This window comes from Chenopodium album, chromosome 17 (assembly GCF_948465745.1).
Source record: "Chenopodium album chromosome 17, dcCheAlbu1.1, whole genome shotgun sequence".
Taxonomy (NCBI): domain Eukaryota; kingdom Viridiplantae; phylum Streptophyta; class Magnoliopsida; order Caryophyllales; family Amaranthaceae; genus Chenopodium; species Chenopodium album.
In genome coordinates this window covers 10,079,041-10,092,206 of record NC_137850.1, presented here as the reverse complement: position 1 = coordinate 10,092,206, position 13,166 = coordinate 10,079,041, and the positions used below count along the sequence as shown (strand labels likewise).

At 32.1% G+C, this 13,166-nt stretch overlaps 1 protein-coding gene across 1 annotated transcript; it reads right to left on the bottom strand.

The window, feature by feature from the left end:
- Nucleotides 1-5,956: 5,956 nt before the first annotated feature.
- On the bottom strand, nucleotides 5,957-11,360 carry LOC145589484 (arogenate dehydratase 2-like). The gene is made up of 11 exons (XM_081646071.1): nucleotides 11,248-11,360; nucleotides 10,513-10,606; nucleotides 8,810-9,010; nucleotides 8,651-8,731; nucleotides 7,986-8,081; nucleotides 7,797-7,893; nucleotides 7,640-7,710; nucleotides 7,496-7,539; nucleotides 7,286-7,367; nucleotides 7,110-7,184; nucleotides 5,957-6,331 (listed from the first exon to the last, which is right to left on the bottom strand). Exons 1-10 carry the CDS (start codon nucleotides 11,292-11,294, stop codon nucleotides 7,125-7,127), a joined length of 873 nt encoding a protein of 290 aa, XP_081502197.1. The 5' UTR covers nucleotides 11,295-11,360; the 3' UTR covers nucleotides 5,957-6,331; nucleotides 7,110-7,124.
- Between the last annotated feature and the right edge of the window lie 1,806 nt (nucleotides 11,361-13,166).

The window sequence follows — 13,166 nt, the reverse complement described above, 5'->3', positions numbered from 1 at the left end:
ATATATAATAATATAATCTAAAGATTAAATAAGTAGACAAATCTATTCATTTTTAGATAATTATAAAAAAATAAACAAAATTGATTTATGAGGTCTATCATGATACAATAATAAATAATTAAATATGATTTTTTGATAGAATTTTATGAAGTCTATCATGAATTTCATGATAGCACATAGTTAAAGTCGAACACCCTATATAAACCTGGCACTTCCAATCCCATTCCCACTCACCCTTATAAACGTTTCTTTAGCTCACCATTGGACTCGCCCCATATAAACGTTTATTTAGCTCATCACTGACTTCCCATCTTAGTCCACTCACCCTTATAAATGTTTTTTTAGCTCACCATTGGACTCACCCCATAAAAACGTTATTTAGCTCACCATTGGTTGGGTCATTGATTTCAATATTTTGGTGGATGGAAAGTAATGTTATCATGGAAGGTTGAGGTTTATATCAACCTTCTAGATTTATTTTGCAAAGTAATGATTAACTTTTTAACACTTTAGTTTTTCATTAGGGATGATACTAATGATTTGTACATATTATTATGCTCATGCTAAGCTTCATTCGTTCAAAAAATCATGATATTAGTATACTACTTATCTTATTATAATTTTTTTTTTTTGGCAACTTCAATATTCTAATGATTGATTGAGTAATAGTTTCATATCAAGCAATCAAATGTGATAATGAAATTTCATTATAAAAATTTAATTTTATTCAATTAGATCAATTTCAGTAATGCAACACTCTTGGTATATATTTTTCATTTAACTATTTAAAAATTTATAAATTCATATTTTTTATTTACTATTTCTCCCACTGTCTTTATTTTACCATATAGTTTTGGGTTTAATTTATTAATTTTTCATTGTATAAAGTTGATACGGGGGAAAAGAATAATGATGGTCTAAGTTATTGTTTGTGTAAGAAAAATAGTGATTCTATAAGTATATATGTATAGATGAACAACACGTTTTCGTTATACAAACAAAAGTACAAAGATGATTTATAATTTAAATTATTTAAAAAACAAAATAATATCTTTTCACAATAAAAATTTAATCCTAATATCCGATGAATAATTAGATACTTTAAAATAGAGTATAATCAAGTGTCAAACAAAAAAAAAAACTACGAATAGTTATTTAGAATTTAAATTTTATAATAAAAAATATCTTTTAACATTATGAAAATAATCTTTTCAGATATGTATAAAAAATCGTGCATCGCACGGGTTTTCATCTAGTATATATAAATATAGTAGGCATTTTTCAAGAGCATTCAGTGCGCCACATAAGCAAAGATATCATTTCAACCAATTAAAAATTAGATTTCTATTTTATTTTAGAATTAAAAAATTAACTCGCCATTTAAGCAAAAGTGACGAATGAGATTTAAGAATTTTTCTACATAGGTAAAAACAACGGATAGTGATTTATTAGGATTTAGTTTATTTAAAAAACTAAAAATTATCTTTTTTTTAAATACTTTTAGAACAAAAGATTTTCTTTAGATATTATAATTTACATATCAAAAGTTACAAATAAATAAATAAATAAATAAATATCAAATTTTACAAAAAAAAACATATATGATAATTTCCAAAAAAAAAAGGTATATGATAATTTATAAAAAAAAAAAAAAATACTCCATCAGTTTTTTTTTATTTGCACCACTTTCCTTTAATAATGATATTTTTTTAAATGCATCACTTCTCATTTGGTAACGTTATACTATATTTTATCATTTATCTTTCTTATTTTAAACCTCACACAAGTTATTTTTCATTTCCCTCTCTTCAATAGTCCTCATTTAAATAATAAAAATATATATCATCTCTCACATACTTTCTCTTTCATGGTCCCCACCTTAGTTTTATTATAATAATTTATTCACCCTCTCACAATATTATATTACTCTCCCAAAACATTATGCATTTTCAAAAAAAAAAAAAGGGATGGAGTACGTATATGATAATTTACAAAAAAAAAAAAAAAAAAAAAAAAAAAAAAAAAAAAAAGGTATGAGAATATGGAAATTTTTATCATGTAATTATCAAAATTAAAACATGATAACTTAGAAAAAAAAAAAATCATGTATGTTATTTTATTAAAAAAATATATGATTAAATGGGAAAGATGTATAATTTTATTAATTATTATTAAAACATGTTGTCTTACAAAAAAGGATTAAAAACATTATCATGAATACATATTTAAATTGAAAAAAATAAAGATAATTATTATTATTATGATTTAAAAGAAAAACACAATTAAAAGAATATAATCCTTATATATGATCTATGATCTATGATAATTGTTATCATCACTAATAACCAAAGTACATAAACATGATTTTAAAAAAGTCACAATTTAAAAAACATAATCCTTATAGATAATAACTTTTTTTTAAAATGAGGTTAGATTAAAAAAGAACAATAAAATTTATATTGAAAAGATATGATTTAATATTATAAAGTTAAGATTTTTTTTTATCTTATTATAAATAGGCATTATTGATTTAATTCACATGCACCACCGATTTACCACACACTATTTCATACGTTGGTAACCATTTTGGGATTCCATATTGTTACATGTAGAAATAATAATTATTGGATTTTTTTCTTAGGGATAAAAGAAGCAGTGAACTATGTCAAGCTTCATCGCTCTACATACAATAGCCTCTGCCGCTTTGACAATGAAGTGAGGAAAGGTCATTGCCATATACTTCCTCTGTTTCTTTTAGTTGACACATTTCTTTAGTCACGTTTGTCAGCACAAATTCCACCATTAATATCTTTAATTTCCCATAAGCAAAAATTATAAAAATTTGATATTTTAAAAAAAATATATCATGACGCTTTTAACAAGATCCCACATCACTATATTTTTCATTACATATAAATCACAAAACATGGTCAAAGAAAAGTGTGTGAATAGTGCTAAAGTAAAAACGTGTCAACTAATAAAAAAACAGAGGTAGTATCTAACACCACCAACCACAACTTAAGTGTGAAATTTACAATAAATCGAGGGATGTAATGGTAAACGAAAATATAACAGGGGCTAAAGTCGAAAAAAGAATTATCTTGCAAGCATCATTCACGGGAGGCCAAAGATACATGTATTTGAGATTAAAGAAAAAGTATAAGCTCTACCTAGAGGTGAAAGGAGAGAAAATGAAAAAAAAAAAAAACAGAGAATTGTTTGAAACCTGACAAATTGATTTCTTACAATAATTTTTTATTAAAGGTAGGGTTTTTTTTTTTTTTTTTTTTTAGTAGCATGCAAGTGCTAATACGTGTTTTTTTTTTAAAAATGGATTCAAAAAAAATAATTGCTTTTTTTTTAGGTATTAAGATTTATAAGATAAAGAAATACAAAATAAAAAATATTGACAGTAATATACAAAAATATTAGAGAAAAATCCGTGCATTGCACGGGCTTACATATAGTAATAATAATAATATTGATAATAATGCTGAAATCTGCTCTGCTCTGCTAAAATCTGCTATGTTGACCCCTGCTCTGCCCGAGAAGCTCAAAAGAACAGGGCAACACGTTCATCGGGCGGGTAATACTCTTGCACATTTAGTTGCAAGATATAGTGCGAGTGAGTCGACTTGTGTATGGTTGGTCAATTTCCCTCAAAGTTTCAAAAGTTTCGTAACTTTGGTGAAACTTGATTTGATTTAGTTTTAATAATAATGCCTGGCTAATATTTCTTCACAAAAAAAAAAAAAAAAAAAAAGGAGTAAGTAGGATAGTTGGAGTATTAAAAAATTGTAAAAAAAAAAAAAAATATAGAGGATAATGATTTTTAGAAAATTATTGAGCGTGAGAGAGACGAATCAATTAAAAATGCGGCTATTTCACTAAATGCCACTAAGTACTTATAAAATTCACCAAATGCCATCAAAGTTTTCAAAATTCACCAAATGTCACTAACAAACAATACAATGACACCTCGTGCCACTAATAGCATATGGACGTTAGTTTTCCGTTAATGCAATTCTTATTTCACCAAATGCCATTACTTTGGAAAATTATTTCACCAAATGCCATTACTTTTTAAAATTAATACACAATAATGATTTATTTTAATGATTAAATAATACTTTTTTCGATTTTGGTGACGAATATTGTTCGGATAAGGTTTTGGGGCTCATTTTGACCCTTTATGAGTACAAATTAAACTCGAAATTGGCAAAAAAAAAAAACATAAATGCCCCGTTTCGCATTTTTTCCGAAAAAAAAATTTACGATATCGACATACAAAACGGGGCATATATGTTATTTTTTAGTCAATTCCGAGCTTAATTTGTTACCATAAAGGATCAAAATGACCCCCAAAAACCATACCCGATCAATTTTGTTGGTTAAAAAATAACGACACGCTAATCGAAATATTTTTCAACACACAAAACGGAGCATTTACGTTATTTTTTTGTCAATTCCGAGCTTAATTTGTACCCATAAAGTTCAAAATGACCCCCAAAACTATACCCGTGCAATTTTTGCCACGAAAATAAAGGGAAAAAAATTATTTTTATTAATTAAAATGAACCAATCATATTATGACACGTGTCAAGATTTAATCTTAATGACTAATGGAGTTAACGGTCATTAGTCATTAATGGCATTTGGTGAATTTTTTAAAAGCTCGATGGCATTTAGTAATTTTGAAAACCTTGATGGCATTTGGTGAATTTTTTAAGTACTCAATGACATTTGGTGAAATAGCCGTTAAAAATGTAGTAGTTGGTTTTGGTAAGGACCATGAGAAGATATTAATATAATATTAAAATATAGTTTTTTGCAAAAAAAAAAAAAAAAACAAATTGTAAATCTTATTAAAACACAAACACATTTAATAAGTGTAACCCTTATTAAAATATGGTGAAAGTTGTATGCCGACATGGGTGTTTAGTAATTGCTCAAGGTATAAACATACATGATCAGCTAAGAAAAATCCAATCCGATATTGCTGCAATATCAAGGATCACGATGATGCTACAACACAATAAGCAAAAAGATTATCTTGCCAGGCATAAAAATAGGTGCAGGAACTTCTATACAGATTTCAAAAGACTAAAAATATAAACTAGCTTTTATTAATGGGAAGCCAAGTTTACAGTACTAAAACACTTTCGAAAACAAACGAGGAAGGACAGGGTTTGTGTGAGGTCGGAGGAGTTCCTAAACCGATGTCAAACTTAGCAATCCTAGCGTAAACAGCACACAATATATAGTAGCCACTGAAGGTAGTGCATGTTAATCTAGCAATTGGAGTATACTAATTAACCAATAACATAATTAACTACATTGTACTTCTATTCCATTCATCTTTATAACCACTTGCAAGCTAGCAACCAGTGCGTAGAAGAGTCTTAAAAAGGTCAAGATGTGTATTAACCCCTAGTCAAAGTAAAGTACTAATTGACTTGATTATGAACAAGACACAAAGTATGTTCATCATAATTGACCACAGCTTCACATGTAGGTCCACACAGTCCCAAGTGCATGCCCATGGACCATGGTCATAACTTAGGGCCTGTTCTATTCAGCATATTTTCAGTTCAGCTCCAATAAGTTCAGTTCAGTTCAATTCTTATCTTAATTTCCTTCTCTCATAAAAAATTCAGTTCACTTCAGTTCAGCTCTAGTAAGTTCAGTTCAGCTCAGTTCAGTTAATCAGAACAGGCCCTTAATCCTTATACAAATGCAACCGCCACAATATAATTCACCAATTAGGCGTGCAGTGGATTGGTTTAGGAACATCATCAATATTCATCAGTAGAGCATTGTGTACATTTCAGCACATTTTCCCCAGGGTTCAGTGAGGATAACAAACCCAAAACTTATCTTCTCTGTAATAGATGGGCTGAAATATCGACTATATGGACTCCCTATCAAAACATTCAATGGGCATGATCATCCACCATTCAAAATTAATTTCATAAAATGTTAAAAAAAGACTTCGGATAACTTGCAGCTTGTAGAACATTTTAAAGACAAAAATTATGCCAGAAGCAAATCATCTTTAACCAATTAAACTATTCACAAGTAACAAAAAAACAGCAAATGCATCAAATTCCAGAATAAGGCATCCTTCGATTCTCCTCGAAATGTGTCTCATACTAAATTCAATCCAATGAAGAAATATGGTAATGCTCCAACCGATCCAGCATAAAATATCAGTTTCATCCCTGTAAAGCTTTACATAAAAGGATGTGTCCTCATGTCTTGCTCACTGATATAAGTCATGTCCTCAATCTCTTTTTTTACATGTCTTTGCCTTCACTTCAAAGTACCAACTCTAAAATCAGACAGGAACAAATATCAGTATCTATTTCAATTCCCACCCTCAAGGCCCTACTTCATGTTTATATCCCCCTCCCCACCCACCCACCACCACCACCACCACCCCCCCCCCCCCCCCCCCGCGCGCGCGCGCGAGAATCAATAATTATAACTTTTTGCTAAAGATGATCATTTTCATTAACCAATACTCTTAGCTACACCAATCCCTTAATACACATATCCCCCTCTAGAACCTAATTTCTCCAAATTTATGCATATTCTAGAGTCTAGGCATTCATTGTTCTCCATAATTATGAGCTTTTCGATAAATATGAACCGAAATCCAGTCTAACCCTCCAAAGAGCAATCACTTCACCATGCTAAGACTCAAGCTTATGAAGTCTTAAATGCCAATGTACACATTCAAACATCTCAAAGCAGAAAAGAGGATGCAGTACCAAATTCATGGTAGCGAGAATGCTATATAAAGTTAATAATCTTAAAAACCCCAACACATGAAGTTTCACCATAAGGCGTCTTATTCATGCACTCATTTCTAGACAAAAAACATTTGACGGCCAACCTTAAAGCCTTCTATTTGCACTTTACATAGGTCTAGCCTTGGTAAAGTCCATCTTTCTATTTGGATCTTTTGACTTTGAGCTTGGTAGAGAAGGTTGATATGAGAGGTAAGGTAAGAATCTCAATATATGCTAGTATGAATCAATAAAATCACTTTAAATTTCATTATCTCAATCTTGAGAAATGTAAAAGCATTATAATAGAAGAATTACCTATTGTCAATATAATTATGACATGCCAATATCTGATGGATAACTGCCCAATATTCTCAGCGATGAAGCAAACTCCTGTCAAAAAAGAGCAACAGCCATTTAAATGAAATACACATGCGCACACACACGAAATTAGTAAACAGAGATCTTTCTCCCATATTCCCCAAAAGAACTACCTCAATATTTCTGACAGCATTCTGCGCAGCTTTATCTTCCATTGATGCTTCAAAATCCAAATAGAAAAGATAGTTGAAGCACCTGAAAAAGTATAGAAGGAGAAAAAAAAGGGGTGAGGGGCAAAAACAACGATCTTCAGCTTGATGACTTTGAAGGTACCGCAGTATGTGAAACATGTGCTTAGTAAAAGGCAATGTTACTGTATATACTTTAGTGATCCATTTTTGCTAGCTCGATTTGGACGACTTTCAATCTGATTGAAAGATCAATGCAAATTACCGTGTTAAAACATAACTATAGCTTAATTAACGGTAGTCAGTAGTTGAGATACATTGGTAAATGGGAAAACACACCTTTGTGAGGTTGATTTGCCTCAAAGAAAATGCAGCAAGTGCTTGAAATAGTGCCCCAGGACCCTCATCCAGTGAACAATACTTGTCTGACAGGCATATTCATCAAATCTCATACATATATAAACAAAATCATGCCTGAATTATGGTACATAGTTATTTTTTATCATCACTGATACCTTAAATGGTCGAACATCTGATGGAGTTATTGGCTCCCTTGCTAGCATCAAGAATCGAGTGATGTTATTAGAATAATCCTGTAGAAGAAATCAAGTGACAAATAGGTGTAGAGTTACTTAGGGTACTTTTCATTGAGGCTCATCCCAATTCAAAGCTTTAATATATTCACCTGAATGTTTTCAGCTAGTACATTTAGTCCGTAAATTTTTGCAGCTGTGGCACTAGCAACTGCACCTGCATCTTTGAGCTGCTGGTCTGCAATATACTACAAATAAAACAAAATATACCGCATCAGAGTCACATTTTGAATGGTGTAAATGTTTAGTAAAAGTCACAATCAGGGTCATAGTATAAGCCATTAGGATGCACACTTCAGTTAGATTGCTTACCTAGCTGAGGCACCTTTGCCACATAACGATTAATTGACTGGAGTTGTCAACTTTGATGGCACTAAAACATTTGCTTTGCAGCTGTTAGAAGGTTATTAAATCGTTGGACTGAAAATTTCACATACTTTGGGCGATAAAAAAGGTACTTTCCATCAGTTGCACCTAGCTAAGGTGACCTTCCATCAGTCACCAAGTAGAAAAACTAAAAAATCAATATTCCATCCATTAAACAACAACCTTGTTCAACCCTTAATAAAGAAAAAAGGTTTTAAAAAACTACCAGACCAATTCTATCAGTTGGGTTGCTCTCACACTTTTCTCATTAATCAAACTAGTCTCACACTTACCTCAATCATCACAAAATAGTATATTTGATATTATTGCGAATTAAAGGGAGTAAGGAAAAAGGACAAAAAATCTTAAACGAGCTAAAGCAAAAACTCACTTGTGCTGAACCAGCAGTGTCATCAGCAACTTCTCTAATTAATCCAAAATTGGTCAATTTATTCTCACATTGAGCAAGAGCCTACCAAAAAAAAAAAGAATTAAATTGATGCAAATATCATATTTAAGAAAGACATGGATTAGTATAAGATCTAAATACCTGTGGATGGCTTAACACTCGTTTCAGGTCTTCAAGTTTTACACCATGATTGGCTAATAAGCAATGCTGAATAACAACTTTTATTTCACCAACTATATGAAGCCTATGCCGCAACATAAGATCATAATTTCTATGGATGCTACCCCCTAGAGAATTCTCAATAGGTAAAACAGCTCGATCAACAAGCCCTTTCTCAACAGCCTGTAGCAATTAATGTAGACCTCAGTCAAATACATATGTTATGGGCTTATGGTTTTACACAATAAACTCTATGTCTTAAAACAAGGAATATATAGAGAAATTAGTTTGCAACCCCCTTTTTTTTGACCGTGTACAAATTAATTTGTTTTGACTAATTCTTGTTTATGCAGGACAAAAGCAATTTGTGACACCACCCAATCTAGTAAGATGTAAAGTTGCAAATAAGTGATAGATAAGCAGAGGTTTTCTTTCAAGTTTATTGCGATCAAAAGCATGCAGACAGCAACAAGAGGAAGTTTGGTTCCTATCAATCAATGCCGTCAATAGTAAAACTGCATTTGACTTGGAATGCTGGATAATTCAAGTTGTAATCCATTATTTATTTAGTTCTTATGGTGCTTTAACAGCTAAGCAGATAGCAGACTGGAACCGAATTAAGCTCTGAAATCCTAAAAGCGGCTAGTACATACTCCATAATTCCATACAAAGGAAAGACCAAAATAGTGATGTGAGTGGTAATTTCTCAATAACTTTTTTCTTTCTTAAAGAAAATGCAAGCTAGTTCATTAATCAATAGACAAAACTTCCATAGTTACATAAACCAAAAGTTTTGAGAAAATAAATCTTTTCAATTTCTCCTTGGTGCCAACTGCCTAGTTTCTATAATCACTGTCTTCAAGCCCCCAGTCAAACTTTGCCAAATGAACAGGAGGTAGATTCTAAATATCATAGATACAAAGTCATTTATTAGATTAGTACACCACTCTAACTTTGTTACATCATTTTTAGAAATATATTTTGATTATGCATGACAGAATTTCAATCAATGCAAGTTAACTGAACGTATATGACTGATAATAAGCTAAACTACTAAGTGCCTAGAAACATCACAAGATTGAACCTACATTACTGAAGTATAATAGATTAATAGGTACACACTCTTTCATCTCTAACATCAATATAACACTTGGCCGACCTTCTAAAGAGACTCCCAACATGGGTCAAATGTACCCAACGACAACCCCAAAATTAACAGACTTTCTTATTAACCCTTAACCCAATACACAACAACCATCTGCTGCTTCACAATAGATGATAACTTGGTCAGTTTAGATGTAAATTAGTCAAATAGAATCGTAAGCCAAAGAACAGAAAGTCTATGGCTCCACGAAAATGATCTGACAATGAAATCATCTTATTCACCTATCTTCAATTTCTTTAAAGCCGCTAACTAATAGTCTAAAACCCTCGTTTTCTGAATGATAAACGAAGGCATTATTAATTATTTTTACTTCTGGCTTCAATAGGGGAACCGGGAATTTAACCTATAACTCAAGCAGTCAAGCTTAAAGCTCTAATAAGCTCTGAACATGTATGCAATCGTAAATTGTATTTAACAAATTGCCTCTCTAGCCTTTCTAAAATGCCAAAATCATTTTGAAAAGATAATATATACAATCATCATTCATTCATTCATTAAACCAATAGTTTTGAGAATGTACTTCAAAAACAGTCTCGAATTGCTCACAAGGTACAGCTTCACAATTTGGATACGCCCTCTCAGCAGCAAGCTGACTGTATGCACCAGGAACTCCCCGTAAATGCAAGTTCAATTCAAAAATTAATCATAGACTTTATATTCTAAACACATGTCTAACCTTAATTTCTTGATCAAGCAACTCCATCATATATTTAAACAACATTCTTGTCAAATTTTACTACAAACTTAGCAACATTTGGTTGAAAACCTCTTCAATTTTTAATTTTTTTAATAGGATTGTCATAACTTTAATGTAAATTTTGACAACATTTTAGTCAAACTCCACAATTTTGGTAGCACAATTATATATTTATATTTATTCTGCTCAGGAAGAGCCACAAATTAGTCTTATTTCTCAGTGAAATAATTTGCAACGATCTGACATAAAATAAATATGAGTAAAAAATGTCTAATCGTTGCAAATAATTTGAAACGGAAGCTATATATTTTTTTAAAAAAATCTGAAAATTTTGAAACCACATAATGGTATCTTATTTATTCTCCGAAAGGGAGAGGGTAAAGCGCAAATTAGATCCTACACGCGGGAGCATGATTGCCACAAGCCGGGAAGACATAAATTGAAATTGTAGTATTGAAAAGTAAGTAATGAAAGTGATAACTGAAAAGCAGGCTGGTTACATATAATTGTAAATGAGCAATAAAAAAAAATAAAGGGAGTGTATAAGAAAGAAAGACCTGATATGCAACACGAAGCAGAGGAAGTTGGGACGACGGATCAGCCATTGAATGTTCAGGGGTGGATGGAGGTGGGTTGGTGAGTTGGAGTAGTTAGGCAGACACACAAAAATGATTATGAGTCTTACTTATAAAGGTAATCTGCACGGTTGGTTTGTAGCATGTAAATTACTAAATTAGGACTGTATGAGTCTTCTTTCCATCTGTTTGGGTGTCAGTCAGTTGTCGTTGAGGTTTCAAATTTTCCTAAATAATAAAATTCTTACGCCAATATGCCATGTTGTGTTATTTGATACTAACTTCGTATTTAAATAAGTGAAACGTTTTAACTTTTTACATATTCATTTACTGATCTCAAAGAAACAAGATCTACTTCCTTACCATCTTAGCCAATAACAATTGATGTTATCTATACATATAAATATAACTATAAATGACATGCATCAATTAAAAAGGAAATACAAGATAAGCAGTTTGAAAAAAAAAATAAGAGAAATAAAATCAACATTTCACAAATAATAGAGTGTTAAAAATATCTTTCTATACTCTTTATCAATTAGTAATATAATTTTTAACATTTATGCATAACATAACTAATCAATGATAATATATTTCATTATATCAAAAAGATGATAATATTCTTTCAAAAAAAAAAGATGATAATATATTTCATAAAGAAACAATTTAATGAAAGTGGTAACTCGGTGCAACGCTCGGACCGCACACTAGTTATACCTCAAATAAATGAAAATTAGGCGAATAGAACTTATCTAAACTTAATATACTTATTACACGACTTTTTTTTTTTAAAGGAAATTTCACAAGCATTACACCATATATATTTTAATAAACAAAACATATGTGTTTACAGTGCAAATACCCAAATATAGCCCTTACTTTTAACACTTGATTTTTTAATTTGTACTTTAAAAAAGTTGGTTCATAAGGTATAATTGTAGTATATTACAGTAAATTTGGGTAAAATCGCTAACATCATCAAACTGCTAATGGTATATTGGTATTAGCATGTTTTTCCATAGGTGATTTATTCACGGTGTGAGTTAGCAGTAGTGGTTATCAAGATGATAAACTTGTGCAAAGTATACATTTTTTCAATACAAGTATGTAACGATTGTGGACTCATGGTTATAAGGAAAAAAAAACAATTAACTAGTGGCATTTTCATAAATAAATTAAGGATTTTTTCACATTTACTACCAGCGAAAACACCACGTATCAAATTTACTACCTGTTTTAAAAAATATTTTATATTACTACCACCCAAATTCCCTAACTGTATATATTGCTACCACTGACTAACCCCGTTAATGTTTCTGTTTGAGGGGCCCACAAGAACGGCTGGTTGGGTGTAGCCACCATTCAACCACCTTGCAGCCCACCCGTCCCCTCAACTGCCACCCCCTCCCCCCTGCCGGCGCCGGCGCGACCCCACCACACCCCCCTGCCGGCGCGACCCCACTCCCTCCCTTTCCCCCACCTACGCAGACAACCACCCCTCTCCTTTCCCGTTGTTGCTGCCCCGACCCCCACCCCGTACCGGAAACCACTCCCTCTCCCTTTCCCCCACCGAAAATTGCCCCCCTCCCTATTCCCCACACCGAAATCGACCCCCTCCCCTTCCCTTACCCTTTCGGCCATCCCTAATTCTAAACCACCATCCCCAAACCACCCTAAACAAGGGTTTCGATTTTGGTGGTTTGGGGCTGGTGGTTTATGATTTCGATTTCAATTTCGATCTCGAATTTTAGGGTTCAATTGGCTGGTGGTTTGGGGCTGGTGGTTGGGAACAAGAAGGGGAAAGGGGTTCGTTGGCCGCCGATGAAGAACGTGGTGGAATTTCGCGGCGGAGGTGACGGTTTAGCAACATGCGGGTGTGCACTGACCATGAGGTTAGGGGTG